Source organism: Talaromyces amestolkiae (assembly GCF_001896365.1).
Source record: "Talaromyces amestolkiae strain CIB chromosome Unknown scaffold19.1, whole genome shotgun sequence".
Lineage (NCBI taxonomy): Eukaryota > Fungi > Ascomycota > Eurotiomycetes > Eurotiales > Trichocomaceae > Talaromyces > Talaromyces amestolkiae.
The window spans coordinates 474105-495849 of NW_024468055.1; the positions used below are offsets into that span (position 1 = coordinate 474105).

The window sequence follows — 21745 nt, forward strand, 5'->3', positions numbered from 1 at the left end:
TGCTGATTCTGTTTCTGCCACCCAGGTTGTGTGCATCAAGTATACGATCTTCAGCGCGATCCATCGACGAGGATAGTTCAGCCACTTCCTCATCTCGTTCGACAGACTAGAAAAACTTAGCAAAACAAAGCCAAAAAAAAAAAAGTTTTGAGCATCAGGTGATGCGGCATCAAAGCTCTCGGCAACGATTATCCGAATTGGTCTGAGCGAGTGGGCTGACCCGAGTATCCTCTATTATCACAATCTCTTAGAGCTACCAGCCAATCAGAGCCACAGCACAAGAAGGATACATTTCTCTGATATTCCATTTCTTCGACGTACCATATCCCGATATCCGCTCAGTGCCGCGCCTGGTTGCCATTGGCTCATAATTGTATATCGGCCAGATTCTGGTCACCACATTTGCCAAGTTGCCACAGTCCAGACGAATATGTCAGCATGATGATCGCATGTGTGTACCGCTGCGAACATCGTTGGCTGTCACTGTGTCTAATCGAAATGGGGGAATAGGGTATGCACCTTGCGTGACTCATTCGAATTTGGGGTATACCTTGCATACGCTGGCTAGACCATGTACACTAAACACTTACTACGTAGTTTTCACTTCCTAATACTGCTGCTATAGCTCCGGCAAGGTTCTCAGTTAGCACGTACAAGCTAATTTCCGCTTCTGTGCTTGTCCACCGCCGAACGTGCATAGTTTTTCCTGTTTTGTCTTTTTTACTGCTGATTCTAGACGATTGTATGATACTCGCGCCATCACATAATGACGCAGACCTAGTCTTGGCTCTGTATCGACCCAATCCAAAAAAGCTTTGACCCAATGGTCGATCTAGAACTCAGTATGCCGTCACGGGTCGGCTGCATGTTCGATGTATGGGACAAACCTTGCCATTGACCTAGCTGACTTTGGGTTTGCAAATTATTGATTCGATCCACGGATTGTCGCGGAGGGCGACTGGACATAAGCTGTCGTAGATTTGCCTAATCCAGACGTGCTCGTGGTCTAGGTTGGCGTGATGTTGGTATGAGGTGTTGTCCCACCTGCAGTCTTGCGAGTATAAAGCTGCAGGTCGTTCCCAACCATCTGCCCATTCGATTTCTCGTCTTACAACACAGTCGGAATAAACGCGAGTCAGTACAGCTTCAGTCAACTCTCAACCTCACACCAACCTACAGCAACCATAAATAAGCATACAATCAATAAGCTTCAACAGATCAAACATAATGGCCGTCCTACAATCAACCCTCTCCCGGCCCCTGCTCCTGGCCACCCGAACCCTGCAATGGGTCAGCTCCGTCATCGCCATGGGTTTCTACGCCTACTTCGTGCACCGCCAGCACCATGGTGTACACATCATTTTCAACCTGGTCATTTCTGTCCTCTCGGTGGTCTTCTTTATCCCCGCATTCCTGTCGCCATTCAGGTCGACCTTGCTCAGCAAGTGGGTTGTTATAATTGACACGATCTTCTCCTACCTGTACGCCCTCTTCCCTCTTTTATGTAACACAGTTGTGCTAACTATGGTAGATGGTTGACCGCCTTCATCTTCGCTGCCCAGAGCTACAATTACGGCGACGTCTATTTCATTGCCCCCTTCGGTGTCAAGGTATCTGTGAAGCATGCTGCCGAGGCTTTCACTTTCCTTGCTTTGTAAGTTTCCTGTTACTACTTTTGCAGGATATCACACTGATTTAGATAGCTTCTTCACCCTCGTCGGCCTCGTCACCGAGACTTTGACTCGCTGGAGTGACGCTGACCATGAGCCTGTGGTTCGCGAAAAGCACAATGCCGCCGACACTCGCGCTCCTCTCGATGCGCCAGCCAACACTACTGGCACTGCTGCCGTTTAAATGACCCCAACCAATGAGGAATTGTAGAAACGATGAGCTGCATCAATGATATCTCGTCGGCCACGATCTCACCAATTATGAGCGGATAATCTGATGAACGTTCCCATATCATGATTTACGATGGATGATATGAAGGGAAATTCAACGCGTGTACATTCTGATACCTATATCTCTCTCGTTTTTGTGCTGTTTCTATATCCGTTAGCGTGCAGATACTCCCCTTCTTCTGGATTGTCTTGCTTTCTGGATAGATGGGCTGGAGGATGCTTTGGCTTACTGTTTGTGTCGAAACCAGACGTTAATAATACTTAATATTATACTGTGAATATTTTTTAATAGATTTTCACTCTATCAACGCATACGATGATATACAAGAGTTAAATAATTAAATCTTAACGACCTTTCCCTAAATATAGATCTATAGAATAATGAGTCCTGATTGGACGCCTCGATGCCAGTCTTGGCAACCCGGCCACATGGATCGTCGTCTGGCTCTTTCCTCCGCGAAACTGACAGCTTACCTCAAACCTCCGTACAAATATCTGACCTTGCTTTTCTTGTTCCTTTATTCTTTTCGTTTTTTTGTTTGGCTGCTTGCAATTGGTGATTCTCCCTCACGACGACCATCGCGTCTGACTTCCACTCCTTTAACACCAATACTCTCTCCCCCGTTGCGGGATCGGAGCAACAACAATTGAATCACCATGTTCCAGGTACACCCCCATCTCGTCCCATTCCATCTAACCTGCCTTTCAACGCCATCTGACTTTCTGTCCAGCGCATTCGCGGCGCCATAGACGCCCGCATCGCCGAAGAACAAGCCCGCCAACGAGAAGCCGCCGGCACCGCCGCCCGTCCAGCCCGTCGCCCATCAACACGCACTGCCACAAACAACCGACAACGAAGCAACAGCAACATACCACAAACCCGCGGACCCGACCCGAAGGAATTCGAGTTCTCTATTGGCGATGATGATTCTACTGGTACACCGGCGTCGGGGCTGAGTCGCGCAGGGACGCCGAGGTTAGAGACTGGTAACACTACTTCGGGATCTACGGCTGCGGATAGTGCACAGAATGAGGGATCGGAACAGACTGAGGGAGGAGAGAAAAGGGATGCCGCCGAAGAGGGCAAGGATAATACGGAGAAGCCGCCCGAGTTACCGATTGAAGTGAGGTCGAAATTGCGACGGTTGGATAAGATTGAGTCTAGATACCATGGTATGAAAATTTAATCGCTTCGATTGCTCACTACATGCTAACGCAAGACAGAGCTTCACAAAGCGTACAAAGCGGCGCATGCGCGCGTGCTATTGGTCGAATCATTCGAGTCCGCCCTAAGAGAAAATACGCCTCTGACATCGATCGGAGACCCGAAAGCGTTGACGGAATATTTGAATCAGATGTCGCTGAAGAATGATATGTTGATGGACGAATTGAAAAGGGTGACTTCTGACCGGGACGATTACAAGAAGAAATTGACCGAAGCGGAGAAGGCGACGAAAGAGGCGTTGGATGAGGTTGCGGCCCTCAAGGAGCAGAAAAAGACGGAAGATATTGTGGAAGAGAAGGATGAGAAGAAAAAACTCGACACCGAAAAGTCGGCTGAATCAGAGGACTTTTTCTCGTTCGATAATGAGATTCCGCGACTAGAGTCGGAGGTTCAGGAGAAGCAGGAACAGATTGAGAAGCTGTCGACAGAGGTGGATAAGCTCAAGCGCGATTTGACTGTGGCGCGAGAGTCGACGGAGAGTATGGTTGTTACTCTGGAATCGACAACGAGAGAGTTGGAAGGATTACGAGATGCAAAGGATAAGCACGAATCTGAGATTGAAGCAGTCAAGTCTGCGAAGCAAAAGGAGATTGACGAGGTCAAGTCGAAACTTGAAGCTGCGGAATCTGCTGTCGAAAAGGCGACTACGGAGTTATCAGACGTCAAGCGCCAGCTCACCGAAAAGTCGGAAGAGATTGATCGTCTGAAGGCGGAAGGTGCGAATGCGACTTCAAAAGCAGACACTTCGGAATTGACAGAAAATATTGCTTCAGTCGAAAAAGACAAGGCGGATAAAGAGAAGCGCATAGGTGTTATTGAAGGATTGGTCGACAAGTTGAAATCTCAGGTCAAAGAAGGCCAGGAGACTGTATCTTCTCTCCGAACGCAGCTTGCTGTAAAGAGTTCCGAATTGGAAGGTTTGGAGAAGATTGTCAAGTTTGTCGATGATGGTCTTGATTTCTCACCGAAGTGGAAGACGACGCGCGAATCTGTCATGGCAGGAAAGCCGGCCAACTTTAATGACGTACGTGAGATATTGCAGGGTGAGAAGACCACCCTTGAAGGAGCTCCAACACCCGCATCAGCCCCGACTCAGGAGACCCAAGCAAGTGCCGGCGGCAAAAAGAAGAAGAACAAAAAGAAGAAGGGCAAACAGACGGAGGAAGCTGCCAAAGAAACTGCAGAGGAACCGGCAACAGAGGCACCTTCAACGGAGACGGCAGACGTTGCTGCTTTGGAAAAGAAGATCGAGGATCTGACTGAACAGCTGAACGCAAAAGAAGCCGCAATTGAACGTTTGCATGCTAAACTAAAGGGTGAGGACGATCTCAAAGAAGAGATCGAGTCTCTACGAGATGAACTACTTCATATCGGCCAAGAGCATGTCGAAGCTAAAGATCAGGTCAAAGCGTTACTGGCCGAAAAGGCAGCTTTGGAAGAAGCTCGCGCAAAGATTGAAAAGGAGGTTGCCGAGTTGCGTACGAATCATGCATCCGCTAATGCTGATTCTGAGAAACTACATACCGATCTACAGGCTGAATTCGAGGAGTTGAAGCACAAATCGACTACTCTAGAGAAAGACCTTTCTGCTGCTCAACAGCTAGCCGCGTCGCGATTCAAGGATTTGACTGATTTGCGTAACACGATGCAAAAGTTGTCGCCGGAATTGAAGAATCTGCGCGCCGAATCTGCAGAGCTGAAATCGACAAAAGAAGAGCTCAGCAAAAAGATGGCCGAATTCAAGAAGCTCGAGAACAAGCACGAAGACCTGCGTACGGAGGTCAAGTCGCTTAAGTCGAGTATCGCTGATCGCGAGAATGAAGTCAAGACTCTCAATCAGAAAATCAGGCAGGAAACCGATAGCCGACTCAAGGCTGAGGAGTCATTGTCACTCGTCAAGTCTGATTTGCGTCAGAGCGAGACGAGGAAACAACAGGCGGTTGAAACACAAGAGAGGACATCGAAAGACTTGGCAAAAGCACAAGAAGAGTTGAAGAACATACGAGCGAAAATGCGAGAGGCAGAAGAAAAATCTACCCAACTCGATCGAGAGCTGAGCAGTCTGAGAGAAGAGATCCAGCTCAAGACAGCCCAACACGCCAGTGCGCAAAGCCTGATGACCAGCATGCGGGACCAAACGTCCGAAATGGCAATGCAAATGAAAGAAGCCCGCGAGCGATGCGAGAGTCTGGAAGAAGAGCTTGCCGAGGCTCATCGCCTGTTGACCGAAAGAAGTCGCGAAGGCGAGACCATGCGCCGTCTTTTGAACGAAATTGAAGGTCGCACAGATGCCAAGATCCGCGACTTTAAAGAACGACTCGAAGCGGCAATTGAAGAGCGGGACAAAGCTGAAGATGAAGCAAATACTATGGGCCGTCGCCGTGCTCGGGAATTAGAGGAACTGAAAAACAAAGTCCGCGAAACGGAAAAGGCACTTAAAGTTGCCGAAAACGACAAAGAAGAGTTGGAGTATGCGCAACGCGATTGGAAACGAAGAAGAGACGATTTGGAACTTCAAGCCGAGCGCTCGACGCAAGAAGTCAAGGAGGTCCGGCAAGCAATGGTCCAATTGCGCGATGCACTGGACGAAAGCGAACGACAAGTACGAGAAATGGAGAAAGAAAAGGCGGAACTACGTCGCTCGATCGAAGAGACAAACAACCGACTGGAAAAGCTGCGCAAAGCAAACAAAGCTCTTACAGATGAATTCAGTCGTGCCGGAAGCCCCCAGAACGGCAACGGCACTACCACTACCGCTGGCGCCGGGAAAAGGCCATCAACAATGGAGTCGGGCATCACCTCGTCCCGCTCGTCAATCGACTCGAGCCGCCGAGGTACTCCACTCCTCCCCGGCTCGCGCGAACGAAACCCGTCCGTCGCACGCAGCGAGACACCCACCGAGCGCAGCCAAGGCGGCGGTTCTATTGACTATATATACCTGAAAAACGTCCTGTTGCAATTCCTCGAGCAAAAGGACAAGACTCATCAGAAGCAGCTCATTCCGGTTTTGGCGATGCTGTTACATTTTGACCGGTAAGTTTTTTTTCCCCCTGCTTTTGAGGGTTGAACTAACGAGGAGTAGGAATGATGAGCAGCGATGGATGTCTGCTGTGATGTCTCGGTAGAGCACACATATATTTATACATGTAGGTATAGGTATAGAGGGGTGTAAATTAATGTACATAATATTTAAGTCTAGACTCATGGATCGATAGCAGCAAAACTACTATGTAAGGCTGTGGCGGTTCTCCGCAGTGGGGCAACGGGTCTACAAAACTTTTTTTGTCTTACCCAGTACGTAACATATGGAACACATCTTGTCAAAGGGCGCGACAATTCTATATAAAAGGCAGCAATCCTTCGTCAACTACATTTTTCTGTATAAACTCCAAAAAGATACACAATTGAGCAATTATTCGAAATGTCCGATCAACCAACCATCCGCCTAGCTAATGAAGAGGGTATGTGCATCTCCAACTACATACATCCATTAACCCCGCATCCTCCCTCACAACTCATAAAATCACAAACCCTAACCTTCGTCAACAACTGACAATAACACGTATACAGATGTCGATTACATCCTCCAGTTCATCCGCGAACTAGCCGACTACGAGCACGCCCTAGACCAAGTCGAAGCCACGCACGACTCATTACTAGCAACTCTTAGCTTCGCCAACTCCTCCACCGAGACACAACAGAAGAAAAACGGCTCAACATGGACCGCCCTCATCTTCCCGCCCGGCTCTGATGTACCCGTGGGTATGGCCCTGTATTTCTACAACTACTCAACCTGGCGCTCTGCGCCCGGGATTTACTTGGAAGATCTATACGTCCAGCCCTCGCAACGCGGAAAGGGTTATGGACTGAAACTATTTCGGTATTTGGCGAATGAGGTGGTGCGGATTGGAGGGAAGAGGTTGGAGTGGAGTGTGTTGAAGTGGAATGAGCCGAGTATTAAGTTTTATAAGGCGTTGGGGGCGCAGGCGATGGTGGAGTGGGAGAAGATGATGCTTGATGGGGAGGGGTTGGAGGGCTTGGCTGCTCAATATTGAAAAATGAAAAATTCAACAAACGAAACGGTGGGAATGGGTAGATTTTAAGGGATTATATAATTGGCGTTTGCGTGTATTGATGGGCCAATTCATGAACATTTATGGAATGATTATATGTACGTAGGGGTAACTTTTGAAAATGAACTGGATCAATTCTGTCGATTGATTACGTAGAAGGAATAACATCCGCTGTTCTGTCTGCTACTTTTTTTGGTCGCTGAAGTGTTGTTGGATTGGGACATCAGTGGTAGTGGCTTTTGTAACCCCTGGGGTTGTTAACATCAAATTCTTTAACAGCGTTATAATTGAAAAGTCGTATCATTGAAAATATTGGCCAGAGAGAAAAACTGTCGATGTCCACCCATCTTAGCGCGACTACGTGTGATACAAGAGTTGTTGGGGAATGAGTTATTTACCAGCGGAGATAATCCTAGAAGTTCTTTGTGTGTCAGACACAATCGAATACCTAAGCCATACTTGGTCGTTGTAGTTCCGTGTCACGGAACTTGTGGCTCSYTTGTTTCCGAGCTTGTGATTCGCTCAATGATTTTGATTTGGAGATCTCGATAGTCATGAATAAAATTTCTAAGAATGTGACAGATACAACAAAAGTGTAGAAAATATAGTAAGCAGCTGGATTGATTATAGGAGGATGCGTATAGGTACGCTACGTGGCAGATGATTGTAGTATGGTTTTGGTATATATGAGGTTGAAGAGGTGATCTGGTCAACTGAGACACTATTCTGAACATTATTCATGTTTTTTAATAGTGTCTATAGGCTTTTTATGAACGTGATCAAGATGGTGATACTCTTCGGTGGTGCTTCGGCTAGGGCTTTCTAGCCGTGACCCTAACTCAGTTGAGAGCAATAATTGGCATCAAGATATCGACAATTCAATTACATTACGTAGATTTCTCCGTGACCAGATACCGCTGGGCACCATATGTCTGTTCTTTCGATGGGTACATTTTTTATGGCAATTCGGTGTAACTGGTAGCTGTTTGTAAAAGGAACATGTCATCGACGGGGGCGCAATTGGTAGTTGGGCGACTTGATTTGTTGCTTTACAAGTGAGTTTTTCTATGTTTCTTTGACTCAATACGCTCTATATAATAAAAAAAGGAAGCTGAATGTAGATGAAAGATAGCTTGTCAATGGCGCAGAAGTAGATAGAAAAATCCGGAAGTGATAGATCTTACTCATCTACCAAATGAATTTCCAGAAGTTCGTACACACACTTGACGGCTGATATAAAGTACTCGTGGATTGGGATTGTACAAAGAGGATGAAAGTGTTCGCGATAGTAGAGCTGTTTGTAGTCACTTATGTAGACAGAGAAATACCTAGGTATACATGTCTCTCACGTCAATTCATGCTTCTACAGATGAAACACGAAACATTACAATACTGTTGTACTACATACACGTCATCATTGTTTCTAGGCAATGAAAAGTAGTGTCGGTGCCTCGAAAATAGAGGTCACGTTGACTCATTCGGCTGATCTTGTGAAATTCGTTTGCCATCGGCGTCCATTTAGGCAATTATATCAGATCCTGACGGGCGTAATTGTCTTCCCGAACAAAGAACTGCACAAAGGCGAGAAACTCTTCAGAGTTCGAGGGCTGTCAAAGACTTGAGGTTATGTAACAAATATAGTCGCCGTTTGCCGACTTGATAGATTGCATCACCTCCAGTAAGCAAAAGTGTATAATAAAGCTGGATATCATTTCACCGGGAATTTCCATCCAAGGCCTCTTTTGTAGGTGATTTATCTACGTGTAGTAAGATGAGTCAGTAGGTATAGAATTAATCAACACGATAAATTTTTAAATTTATCTTCCATCCTCCAATTGTGACCGTATCTGAACGCCAACCGTTTCTTGAGAACATGGACTCGAAGAACGCCTTAGATCCGAATGCTCCTGAACTAAACATAACCGTCAGTCCAGAAGAACTATCGTCGCCTGAGAATATGAACTCAAAGAACGCCTCAGATCTGGGAGCGAATGATGCCCCAGCACTAAACTTGACAGGAGTAATCAACTCCCAGTCTGCGCCACCTGTCGGAAACGGGTTAGGGAACCAACTCCGTCAGCCCAAACCGGGCAGGGAGCGAAATCATCAACACTTAATCTTGTCTGGTAAAGTCGGCAGGCAACTCACCGACCAGCAACTTCGCGACATACTGCAGAAATCTCCGAATGAGCGGGACGAGTTTGCAAGAATCACCAATGCTGATTACGTCTCTCAATTTGTTCCTCGTGAACACGATGGGTTCTTCATTGATGACGACTTAGCGGCGAGTATACTGCAAACCGGCACAGAAAAAGCTGTGTACAAACGCTTTACACACAAAGGACAGTAAGTCAATTTATCGCCTTTTATCAAGTTCCGTCATTGCTTTGGGCTTCTATTACAATCCATGATACTGATATGATGATAGGATCGAAGAATGGTATTCTCAGGTCACAAAGAATGGCTATTTCAGCATAACTGCATGTTGGTATGGTGAAAAGCCAGAAATCCCTGACTGCTTCAAGGATCTGCCAACTCTCATTAGGTTGGAGGAATGCGAGTACGACCCAGCAAGCTTTCGCTAAGATATCGGCAATGATGATTTCGGAAGCAAGATTACTCCAGCGCCGCCAAGTTATTTACCAAACGATCGGATGATGTCTGGGACTATCAGTTTCATTGGGTTGACTCTTTCAGATGAGAGTGATCGCCAATAAGTTCTTGGTACGGCGCAGTAATGACTTGTCTTCAATGTCCCGATCTTGGCATATCAAAGTGGATTCGAGATCTGATAATGGGGAGACTTTCGGTCGTGAAAGCCATGTGCAGCTACATTTTTACTACACCTCTCTTTGGTTATAACAAGTTTGGCAGTTGGTTAGGTACTACAATTAATATTACTTGTCTCTGAGTAACCGTTTGATGTAGATCTTCTTTTGACGTACTCAAAGGCTTATCCTCGAGTATACACACTATGTACATGTAGACTATCGTCTTTCATCTACCCCATCTCATGTACCGTTGCACCATGAAACGGTTTCGGCACGCTTGGTTCATGCGACATCTCAACCGGCGGTACTGGATTGTTCGGAACTGCCATTTCAACCAAAGCATTATGCGGTGATAATTCTGTAGGCGCGTTGGGTATTCTGTCGTCTGACCCCGGTGGTGGTGGCGGCGCAGCAGCATATGATCCACGACCAGCTCTTGCTCTTTTCCTCCATAGCCACCAACCCAGCACAGCTGCTATGAGTGCGACAACCACCACTGGGACTGCAACTGCGACTGCGATTGTTGTGGTATGGCTGCTACCACCACTGCTGGAGGAGGTCGTCGTATTCGACGGCAGGGCCGCTGTGGTCGTTGCTGGTGCAGTACTGAGAGTCGACGATGTAGGTAGATCTGTGGCTTGATAATTCAACTGAAACAACGGCGCCCAAATCAAAAATTGTGTTATCGTCTCTATTCCAGCTATACTGCTCGAAGCCGTTGTCGTAACTGTTTCAGGGAGGACGACGGATGTTGTTATTGTTGATGCGCCGCTTGCGCAGGTAAGGAATGGCTCGGTTGTGGAAGCGATTTGGCGTGAGCAGGTTTGGCCGTTGACGCCTGTCGCACATGCATAGCCCCTACATTTCCCTTAGCTTCACAACCAATTTCGATTGATCGCGAGAGTCATAGACTTACGACGGACAACAGCCAATCACTGTCTCGCCCGCAGTAGGCGCATACTCGAATTGAAATTGTTGTTGACCCGATATCGACTGTTGTAACCCGTTACTCGCACCAGACATGGCACACGCCGTCGAATAGCCCACAGGACACGCAAGACCGGGAGAATAGAATCCCAATCCGAGAAAAGGTGCCTCAATAGCGGAGACGGTCTCTGTGACTGGCGGCCAGCAGGTCAAAGTATCTTGATTTGAGCCGTCATCAAGACAGCCCTGGCCCTGCCAGGCATTGGAGCAGGTAACGCATTCTTGCCATGCAGATTGGCAGGGACTTGGTGCGGACCATGTTGTTGTTAGCGGGCCGAGGAGGTTAGTTCGTGAGGAGATTGTTGACGTCGCGGACATGACGTTTTGCTTCTGGTTTGTTCGCAGGTACCGATGAGTTGAGTGTCCGTGTATGTACCTGGTTATCAACCTCTCTGAGGTTTCTCTTCACGAGTTGGCTCGGATAAAGTCGAGGTGGAACTTTTAAGACCGAGAGACGACTGGACAGAGGAAAAAGAAAAATAAAAGGGGAATACCATCTTCGTACAATGTATGTATGCACGTATACGTGTAACATCGAATCATGACGCCCGAGTCACCAATTAGGTGTTGGCCAAGGTCCAGCTGAGCCTCTCTGGGTGTCTTGCTTTGACGCGGCTCATTAAATCATGTTGGTTACAGGCCTGATTGGAGGCTAACACGAAGCCTATTTTAGCTCGAGGCGTCGGACTTCTAGCTAACGTTGGAACCGCGAGTGATAGTGGGGACAAATCGCCTGTTGATCACGTTGGTCCAACACACTGCCACAGACGAACTTCTGGGTGAGCACTGGTGGGAAGGATTAATACACGGATCAACAACCCTGACAGTTTATTAATTAACTAAGTAGCCGTTGTAACAAGTTACGTGCGTAAACTTTGAGAGTTCACATCAAATTTGAAGATAATTAGCCAAATCTTACTAATAATAGATAGCCAGCCAATAATCGACACGGGCCGTGACTAGGGGCGGAGCTCAAGACCCCCAGCCTCGAACAACTTTAGAACGTATGCGAACATAATTTGTGACCTATCCATGCCTTCTTGGTCATCTTGCTGGCCGTCACGAGGCGGTGCGGTAAGGACTTCACGTATTCCCTTGTTCTGGTCTCTATTACGATACTGTTGACGAGCTTCATTCGTCTGTGATTTTCGCTTCTCTTTTGACGTCGTGCGCTGCGATATATGTCGCTGTTCGAAGCTTGGACTTATTTGACACGCGTATTCGCGCTATTGAGTTGGAAAATGCTGGGTTCTCTAAGGACTGAGTTGTGGATGAAACAAATAGTATAATATTCTACATTTTCCAGTGTGTGATTGACAAATATATTTCTTTTGCGGGTGACTTGCATGGTGGAAGGAGTCGTTCAAATGAGTTATTTATGATTGAGTCCAGACAATATTAGATGGGGTTATATTGTTGTATTTTCAATCAATACTAGACCATCGTCTGATCAAGCACGAGTAGTCAAATTACCTACATGGTAAATCAGTAATACACGATCAGAAAGGTGAATTGATTACAGCTTTGGCAATACAAGGCAAGTCCTTTGCTGGTATCTGAGTAGGGCTTATGCCCAGGCGGTTATTTCGCTGCAGGGGAATCACAGACACCGTTACTTCAACGCTCCCTTTACATGCACTAAATGATCGACTCAAGATTCTTGGGCTCATTCCCGCCTCGCCTGTTCCTGTATGCAATAACAGGGTGCTTCTCCAAATATTTCGGTACCTCGGGTATCTCGTTTACCCACACTGTTATGATTTGTCGGTAACCATCTTCCGGATGTGTAGAAAGCTTTATCTCCAAGTTCGTGTAGCCCCTATTCGCATCATGTTAGCCAGAAAAAACCCGTTTATTGCAAAAGGATGGTTAGCTTACCCATTCAAGTCAGCCACGTAATTCCCAACCGCATCTGCAGTCGCCCTTGTAATGAGATACTTTGCAAAGTCATAGGGAACCTCAGATCTATATACCTTGCATGGAACGTATTCGAAAACATCTTTTAATTCGCAATATCTCCATTTTCATCATGGCGAGCAGCTGGTATGGCAGGAACTTCACATATTTGTTTATTGTCCTCATCATTTAGATCTGCTGCGACCCGTATTCGTAGCAATTCTTCGTTTTTTCGAAGTTTCTCAAATTCAATTTGATATAATGCATTTTGTTCTATGTCTGTCTTCGCTTCCTGGACATGTGGCATTGTTCCTTTCTTTTCGGCGAGTTAGTCTTTGGGGATAACTCGTGAGACGCACTAAATTTTGAAAAAAAAAACAATATATGTATATGACCTTGTCAAGCCACTGCATCCATATTTATACCTCATGCAGATGACTTCTCATGTTCGAAGAGTCATGGATTGAGTAAAACTTGGATGAGTCCAGATCAAAATGACAATCTAGAGGTATCACTTTATGACGCCCTGCACGTAGTTTTAAGCTTCCGTATTCTCTTCGTTACTATTCTTCTCGTGTATTGGCTGTAGGAAATCAAAGTCAAATACGTTCTTTAGTATATTCAGGTGATTTATTGCCAATATTCTATCTGACGTGGGTGACATGGCTTCGTGGCGGAAGGAGTTACGGAATTGAAGGTAGTTCATATACATGGGTTCAGCGAAGGTTGAATAGACATAGGTTCACAGCCATGTTAGACGAGAAGAGTTGAATCAAATATTTGAGCTTCTTGTTGGCTAGGTCTGTGAGATCGTGCCACTTTTCGAGCATATCATTTTCAACATCTTCATTTCCCGGGTTCTCCACATTTAGAGTAGCGTTACGGAGATTCAGACGTAAGCTGTTAAGCATGTAGATCCCAATGAGCTGAAATGAAAATTAGTCAAGAAGAGGCCATATAGATGGGAGCTGCAGTTCAACTTACTCAAATTGCGGACGCAGTCTCGTCCTCATTTACATAGTTGAATTGTAATAATAAAAAATGGGGTATGTACCTCTGTAGCCATAATAAATTTGACAACCTCTGCCATGTGCAAGAAAGATCCGTACTCATATCACAGGGTATCAACAAGTCAACAAAGTAGAATCTGGATGTGCCAAACTTTCGGTATTCGAAAAGCGTTGGCCTGAGAGCCGGGTCCAAGCTACAGGTACGATTTTCCGAAATTCGACTTGATCTTTATCGACGGGTCCCACTTCTGCATCTTGAGGACTGGAAGGTCTTTGAGATGATCCGGAAGCTCAGGCTCTTCTTCAACGTAATTGATGTATATGCGTTGATAGCCATCCTCCACACCTCCATAATACAGGCCAACATAACTACCACCATCGTTAGTTCCATATACTAAAACTTACATTTGGGTGACTGTATTCAGACTCACTTCTTCAATTTCTTCAACCGCTCATTCAGCATCACCAGCACCGCATCCGCAAGAACCTCTTTCGCGAATTCTTGGGTAACTTCTATCCCCTTGTAGCCACAAGGCACCCATCCCCAGACATGCATTTCATCGTCAACGAAACCTTCTTCGTCCCGCATGTCCGGAGGCATGGCTAGGGTTTCGCGGAGAGGCTCGTCGGCCACGTTTCGAGCGACAAAGTCGATCAGAGACAATTCCCATTCATAGCGGCGGCGCTCCCAGCCCTTGCGGGACTCGAGCTGCTGGTTAATTTCGGCGAGGGTGTAGTACTTTTCTCCGTTCATTTTGATTTGCGGGTGTTGTTGCTGGATGTTTTGGAATTGTGTAGATCATCGTGATATTGCTCAGGCTGAATGATCGGATTATAACCCATGTTGACGTGTTGTCGAGAGATAAAACTTGGAGAGATGTTGGCAGCAGTTTGTGTCTTTTTTATATAGATCATGTAGGGATTCATCGTCTGGCATCTTTCAAAACTGTAATCTAAGAAGCCAATGGTTTGACAACCGCTTCTTGCTCTTTGTCTTCGAGTTATCACGATACTCCTTTGTATGAAATTCACATTGCCGAATACTGAAGGAACAACACTCCATTATCAACGAAATCCTTTATCTAAATAGTGCCGCTTATGCAGTTTCGTCCGCTCAAACGCTGTGATCAGAGCAGGAATTAGGGCTAAAAGATGATTTCCCGATTCAGTTAGATCTTACTTCCCAATATGGTTAGACTCGGTGCATCTTGGGGTTTTTAGGGTCATTTTCGACGATTTGCCGCGGCTATTCACTACTTATCATCGGCTCCCCTGACAATTATTACGTAGCAGGTTCCAGCTGAATTGTATCAAGCTAACTGGCCAAGCCAACTATCTCTTGGATACGACGTAGTTATCAGACACAGACTTAGTCAGCTACTTTACCTTGTTTTGGAGGCGCGTCGGAGATTGTTCCCATGACGCGATGGCAGATCATCTGATAGCGCCTTATCTTTCAGGCCAGCCGGTTCCAGGGTTCCTCCACTCTGTATGTGCATTCCCTTCACGTGTATCGTCGAGTATTCTTTCTCTAGGTCAATAAGATCGAGAGACAATAACAGACAAATGGATAGAAGAGTGCTCGGATCACTCAGGGTAGTTGGAGGAGGCAGTTCCCCGCACGCCGGACGCAGCGAGCATGGAGTACAAGCGCCGAGTACAAACCCTAACTATGTACTATGTACTACGTATGCAAGTGATGGAGATGCTTAGACCTCTGACTCCGCCACGCGTAGCAGTCGTTGGTTGATAACAAGTAAGTACTACGTACATACTCTACATAGCGTAACTGTAGGCAGGTTCCCCAGGCAGCCGCCGATAAGGGGCCGATAAGAAGGGGCTCGGATGGCGTCAGCGCCGCAGGTCATCCTCAAAGCTGGCACGTTCCTTCTTTGCTGCTTTTTTGTCGCTGTAGCCGCTGCTGTCTGTTCCGACCTTGTCCGGTGATTCTCAACGCCCTTATACACTCTGAATCAATATATAATCTCAAATCACCCCCAGTGTTACTGTCACTTCGTCCTTAGAAGACTGTCCGTACCTGGCCTTATCTGCTGCATCTTGCTATCTTATCAGCTTCGCCCGGCTAACCGCATCCGGAACCCGCCATACGAGGAGTCATTTAGAGGGTGACTCAATCTGACCAAGGCTGAATCATCTCTTTGCTTTTGTTTTCTGTATTTATCTTCGCCTTTTATTACTCGCATTTCGTTTTACTTTCAGCAAACATCATCTTGAATACGTTGTGAAGTCGAGCGACAGTCAACGGCATGTCGGACTTGCGCCGGTCAGCTACCGAGGTCAAGCGCGACCATGACCACAAGGCCAAATGGGCACACGGTGCGCGTCAATACGGACAAGAGACTGCACTCTTCGATAAATGGACCATAGACTCTGCCGGTCCGGTACGACTACGTCCTGTGGCTCCTGCCTCTTCTGCGTATGTTCCCTTATCTCATCTTCCTATCGTATGTGCACTAACAGGACGGCAGTACGCAATCAGTCCTGAAACGCTACAACGAGTCAACCCTCCGCTCGGCCCGTCACGCAAACAACACTTATTTCCGGAACGATGTCAAGGAGGCGCTCAGCAGCGACTCTTCATCCGACGAGACAACCGTCGCGCACGAGAGCTTCGCTCCGGAGTCGTTGCTAGTCCTCGACGATATCCCTGCATATGCCATCTCGGGCAACACTGTCCTCGCGACGGCTGTGTCCAAGGCCGAAGTCAAGTACGAGAACAAAGTGACCGAAAAACTGGCCAAGGAGTACGAGTTTGTCTCGCGCGAAGACGACAATGCCACCGGCTATACGGCCGATGTCGATGACTTTGAGATTATCGAGCACGACAGTGCATAAGTTGTACATGACACACATATGCTGATTTGTTGTTTTGTGTTATGCGTCTTCAGTGACTTCTGAGTTGCGCTCATCGCAGTTGTATCATTTGTTTCATTATTGCACTTTTGCATATATACCATCGGGCATCAAGAGAGGAGCGATCGGCGTTTGAGTTCCTTGAAGATTGAGCCTGTACTTTTGTCAGTCGATCTGAATTGGGTTTGGTTGTTTTTTGATTTCCTGTCTTTCGTTCTGTTTAGATTGTTTGACACGATGCACTGTTATCGTTTTGGTTGTCATGACTGGCACCAGATTGTATAGTCGGATTATTGATATTGATATTTATCAGTGCCAAATATACCTGTTTGTGATTCGGAGCAAGCACCTAGATTAACCCATTCGTAGAAGAAAAGTCCACACGTAGGGCTGGCTAGATGTACGTACATAAGCTAAGGGCACTAAATAGTGGAGCGGCAGTCGTCCGGGAAGACATGCCAAGAATTGTTTACATCCTAAACAAAATATCTCGCACTTCCCGCCTGCACAAAACACCCATCATAGCAACCACACCAAACACATCATCTTATCATGGACAGACGTACTGCAGAGAGTCCAATGGACTTTGAGTGGCAGACTCGCGCTCCGGGAGATGTTACTTCACCGTTCTATCAGCTTGGTCTGCAGCGTGATAATCAGAAGAAGTGTCAGTGGAAAACCCTTGTTTGCGGTTGGCTATAAGAGAGCATCACAACTGACAGTATATTTACGCAGCGTTTGTATTCGATTCTCCGATGAAAAAACCACCATCACAATCGGTCAATTTCTCGCAGCCGTCGCCACAGCGTAATGGATCACCAACTCGGCCTGGCGCCATCTTTGGCAAACCCGCCTTCCAAACCCCTCGCAAGTTCGATCTAGATTTCTCCTCTGGCGCAGAGAACATGTCTTCACCTGAATATGCCGATAACGAAGATACCCCCGAACCCGTGCAGATGAAGAAGAAAGAGAAGCGAAATTCGCTATTCGCAATTTACGGTCGATGGGCCCCTAGTCCCGGGAGAGGAGAAATCGCTCGTGTGACGAAACATACGACCGATCCAGCACGGCGGGKTCATAAACGACGGATACGGGACCGTGATATCGATCGGCATCTGCGCAGAGATAGTGACTACGATAGTGACCGACCGAGCAGTCGGGAGGGGAAGCAACCATCTAAACTCGACAAAAAGGACAAAGAGTCAACACCATCGCCAACAATACCACCATCGCAAGGCTCAACGTGGGCGCATTTCTTTGCTTTTCTCGATGAACATCCAAATCTCCCTGCGGTTCTGTCTTACTGGTTACAGCTGGTCTGGAACTTGATTCTGTTTTCGCTAGTCACATGGGTTGTGGTTTCGTTCGTCTTGACGATAAAGCAAGATATCGATCATGCGGCAGATGCGAAGCGGAATGATATCCTTACGGAAATGTCAACTTGCAAGGAATTTTATATCCAGAATAGTTGCAATCTCGCCAGTCGACCCCCAGCGCTCAACGATGTGTGCAATAATTGGGAACGGTGTATGGATCAGGATCCTACACGGGTGGCACGAGCGACGGTCTCGGTGCAGACAATTTCTGCTATCATTACTGGCTTCGTTGATGCGATCAGTTTCAAAGCATTCGTACGTTCTCTTTTTAGACATGTGTTATCGGCACTAATTGATTATAGTCCTACTTTCTCTTAACAATCACTACCATCACAATCGCCAGCAACTGGTCATTCATTGCGTTACGACACCAATACACCAAGAAAGAAGATCGATACCCATTTCCCAACGCCCAAAATCCACAAGGACAACCACCTTATCAACATCAACAAGCTCCTCCACTTTCGTATCCCGCCAACGGCAGTCAATATCCTCTCGAATATCCTAAAACGCCTGGTCGCGAGAATAGTCCGTCGCGTCGACAGCGAAAATACGACAGGGATGAGGATAATGACGACGAACAGGAGCCGCGTCGCTTGCTTCTTGAAAACACGCCGTCGCGGAATATGGATTACGTGACGGGACGAAGTCGGGAGCGAGAGCTACACTCGCGTACGCCTAGTCCATCGAAAAGGGAGAGGTGGATGTGATGCTCCTCTTCGGCAAGAAGCCTTATAAACATTGTCTCGGACAGACAGATTACATATTTTCGCTCTTTGCATTTTTCTTTTCTTTTTTAACATTACTGGGATTTGGGCATGGAATACGGTATGCATAGGTTGGATACAGTGGTGTATTAGTGTTTGTCTCGTTTTCTAGTATTCATTTCATGTATATAGCATTGATCAATAAATAACTCTACGTCAGCTCTCAATAAAGTCCCAATCTAGACGCAGGGCTAAACCTAACAATTTCCAGCGGGATGACGTCGTCGACTGATCTCATCTCCTGATCTTCACCGCCAAGAGCTCGATCGATCGCATGAAACACCACGTTTTCCCCTCATCCTTACAGACTAGTCATTACTTCATCTTTAATTTATTTCTAGCGTTCAGCACCGCAAGTCGTACCGTACTGCCTGGTTCTACTTCACCAGACGTTGCTGCAATGACAGCAACACCCTCCAACGACGCCGCCCTTCAGGGTAACTATGATGTCGACTACGTCATTCGCTATACCTTTGGGGGAGGTACGTTCGAAGCTATCTACACTTATTGACAGGACGCTGATGAAAGTGTTCCAATGATTCAGACCGTCTAGAAGCAAAGGAGCAGCTCAACAGCCTCTTGCAGACTCTTGCGGGAGTGGGGTTTCTGACCGAAGTCAGACCGGGAGATAGATCGTCTTTGCTCATATTCATTCGAGCGCCGCACAAGAGCTTATTGCGGGCTACGCATACTACTCGGTATATCCCTGAATGCTGTCTACATGTGCAATTAATTTTCGGCTGACTGGAAACGTAGTGTCCGCGATTGGCTCTATGGGCTGCGCAACACCCAACCCAACCGCGACTCCTCCCCCGGTCCCCAAACAGACGCCGAACGTCTGCGCGCAATCTACTACATGCTGACAGCACCCACCTCCGACGGCGGCGCAAATATAACGCCCAAATTCGGAAAATGGAAAAACGTCGACTCCTTATTCCCACTGCACGACGACAAAACAAATCAGTCCTGGATGCGGGACTGGAGTAAGAAGACGTTTCTATCGAGCGAAGATTTAGACCAAATTCGGGACAAATTCGGCGAGCAAGTAGGGTTTTATTTCTCGTTCTTGCAGACGTATTTTCGGTTTTTGTTTTTTCCAGCGCTGTTTGGGTTTTCGTCTTGGTTGATGTTGGGATATTATTCGCCTGTGTATGCGCTTGTGAATTGCGTGTGGTGCGTGGTTTTCGTGGAGTATTGGAAACGGAAGGAAGAGGATTTGGCGCTGAGATGGCAGGTTCGTGGGGTTTCGGTGTTGTCGTCGAGGAACAGGAGCTTTAAGCCGGAGAGTGAGGTGAGAGATGAAGCTACGGGAGAGCTGAGGCCGGTGTTTCCTTGGAGGAGAAGGCTGCAGAGACAAATGTTGCAGATCCCGTTTGCGTTTGTTGCGGTGGTTGCATTAGGGGCTGTAATTGCTACTTGTTTTGCTATTGAGATTTTTATCTCGGAGGTGTACAACGGTCCGTTGAAGTCGTACCTGGTATGTCTCACTTCTTTCTCTTTCTGGTATTTGCTGACAGGTCAGGTTTTCATCCCCACCGTCCTTCTTTCTTCTATTCTACCTATCGCGAGTACCATCCTTACTCGAGTAGCGAAACGACTTACGGAGTTCGAAAACTACGAGACCAAAGAAGACCATGACGTCGCTTTCATCCAGAAAATGCTCGTCATAAACTTCATCACGTCTTATCTGGCCATCTTCCTGACGGCATTCGTCTACGTTCCGTTTGCACATGTGATTGTTCCATATCTAGACGTCTTTCGAGCAACTGTTCGACCTTTCGTCTCTCCCGAAGATGAGAAGACAATACATCACTCCGAGTTCAAGATCGACCCCAACCGTCTGCGGAACCAAGTCATCTACTTTGCCGTGACAGCACAGATTGTCAACTTTTTCCTTGAGACCATCCTTCCTTTTATTCTCCAGCGAATAAGTTCCAAGTACAAGAAATACTCTGAAGAAAAAGCCAATGGCCACGAAAAGGCAAGTGCCGCATACGACGACCATCCGGATGAAGTCGAATTCTTGAAAAAGGTTCGCGAAGAAGCAGATCTACCGGAATACGAGACAACCGATGACCTCCGCCAAATGGTCATTCAATTTGGTTACTTATCCCTCTTTTCGACCGTGTGGCCACTCGTCCCGGTCTCATTCCTGTTCAACAACTGGCTGGAACTGCGATCTGATTTCTTCAAAATCTGCAAAGAATTCAAACGTCCCGTCCCCGAACGCGCTGATACGATTGGTCCCTGGCTGGATACTTTGGGTCTTTTGGCCTGGGTGGGCAGTATCACCAGTCCCGCTCTTGTATATCTAGCGCGGAGTCAGGGTCTTGACAGCGACGATTGCACCAGTTCAGAAAACATCCGCGGCTGGATGCTTATGACGACCATCTTCTTCTCGGAACACATCTACCTGGGTGTCCGCTACGCCGTCGAGAAGACAATGACCAAAATCGACATGCCGAGTATTGCGCACGAACGGATACAGAAGATCTTGATGAGAAAGGAGTTCCTTGCTGAGATTCCGGAGGAGTCGCTAACGCATGATGTGGATGAGTTGGAAGGTGCGGATGCGGCTGCCGGTAGTCAGATTACGAGAGCGACGCTAGAGGAAGATGCGCGTGCGAGAACGCTGCATCACGCGAGTCCATCTGATCCGTTCTGGGAGAGACAGAAGAATTGGAGAGAGGCGCTGCAGATTGGGGAGAGGATTATTGAGTCATACCAGAGTGTGGAGGCAAAGAAGCATGATTGATCTGTAAGTCTAAGTTCAGAAACGGTGGCCATAGTGTAGCGGGATGAATGGATGGAATTATTTGTACCTGGAAAGGTGATGTTTTCATACTTAGCACATAAATACACGTA

The 21745-nt window shown here is 47.0% G+C and overlaps 8 protein-coding genes across 8 annotated transcripts; 6 read left to right on the forward strand and 2 right to left on the reverse strand.

Annotated features, from left to right (window-relative positions):
• Positions 1-1227: 1227 nt before the first annotated feature.
• On the forward strand, positions 1228-1854 carry BHQ10_008477 (uncharacterized protein; the record flags this gene model as incomplete). The annotated part of the gene is made up of 3 exons (XM_040881286.1): positions 1228-1481; positions 1532-1654; positions 1704-1854. The coding sequence occupies 3 exons, from the start codon at positions 1228-1230 to the stop codon at positions 1852-1854; spliced, it is 528 nt and encodes a 175-aa protein (XP_040736979.1).
• A 704-nt stretch (positions 1855-2558) lies between these two features.
• BHQ10_008478 (uncharacterized protein) lies at positions 2559-6251 on the forward strand (the record flags this gene model as incomplete). The annotated part of the gene is made up of 4 exons (XM_040881287.1): positions 2559-2567; positions 2633-3074; positions 3126-6159; positions 6209-6251. 4 exons carry the CDS (start codon positions 2559-2561, stop codon positions 6249-6251), a joined length of 3528 nt encoding a protein of 1175 aa, XP_040736980.1.
• A 296-nt stretch (positions 6252-6547) lies between these two features.
• On the forward strand, positions 6548-7181 carry BHQ10_008479 (uncharacterized protein; the record flags this gene model as incomplete). Its single annotated transcript, XM_040881288.1, has 2 exons — positions 6548-6587; positions 6697-7181. The coding sequence occupies 2 exons, from the start codon at positions 6548-6550 to the stop codon at positions 7179-7181; spliced, it is 525 nt and encodes a 174-aa protein (XP_040736981.1).
• Positions 7182-9072: 1891 nt separating this feature from the next.
• Positions 9073-9784, forward strand: BHQ10_008480 (uncharacterized protein; the record flags this gene model as incomplete). Its single annotated transcript, XM_040881290.1, has 2 exons — positions 9073-9545; positions 9628-9784. 2 exons carry the CDS (start codon positions 9073-9075, stop codon positions 9782-9784), a joined length of 630 nt encoding a protein of 209 aa, XP_040736982.1.
• Positions 9785-10200: 416 nt separating this feature from the next.
• On the reverse strand, positions 10201-11275 carry BHQ10_008481 (uncharacterized protein; the record flags this gene model as incomplete). Its single annotated transcript, XM_040881291.1, has 2 exons — positions 10201-10828; positions 10887-11275. The coding sequence occupies 2 exons, from the start codon at positions 11273-11275 to the stop codon at positions 10201-10203; spliced, it is 1017 nt and encodes a 338-aa protein (XP_040736983.1).
• Positions 11276-14057: 2782 nt separating this feature from the next.
• BHQ10_008482 (uncharacterized protein) lies at positions 14058-14617 on the reverse strand (the record flags this gene model as incomplete). The annotated part of the gene is made up of 2 exons (XM_040881292.1): positions 14058-14232; positions 14295-14617. The coding sequence occupies 2 exons, from the start codon at positions 14615-14617 to the stop codon at positions 14058-14060; spliced, it is 498 nt and encodes a 165-aa protein (XP_040736984.1).
• A 1513-nt stretch (positions 14618-16130) lies between these two features.
• BHQ10_008483 (uncharacterized protein) lies at positions 16131-16719 on the forward strand (the record flags this gene model as incomplete). The annotated part of the gene is made up of 2 exons (XM_040881293.1): positions 16131-16300; positions 16353-16719. The coding sequence occupies 2 exons, from the start codon at positions 16131-16133 to the stop codon at positions 16717-16719; spliced, it is 537 nt and encodes a 178-aa protein (XP_040736985.1).
• Positions 16720-17289: 570 nt separating this feature from the next.
• Positions 17290-21635, forward strand: BHQ10_008484 (uncharacterized protein; the record flags this gene model as incomplete). The annotated part of the gene is made up of 7 exons (XM_040881294.1): positions 17290-17404; positions 17473-18368; positions 18416-18785; positions 19222-19362; positions 19425-19578; positions 19637-20357; positions 20403-21635. The coding sequence occupies 7 exons, from the start codon at positions 17290-17292 to the stop codon at positions 21633-21635; spliced, it is 3630 nt and encodes a 1209-aa protein (XP_040736986.1).
• Between the last annotated feature and the right edge of the window lie 110 nt (positions 21636-21745).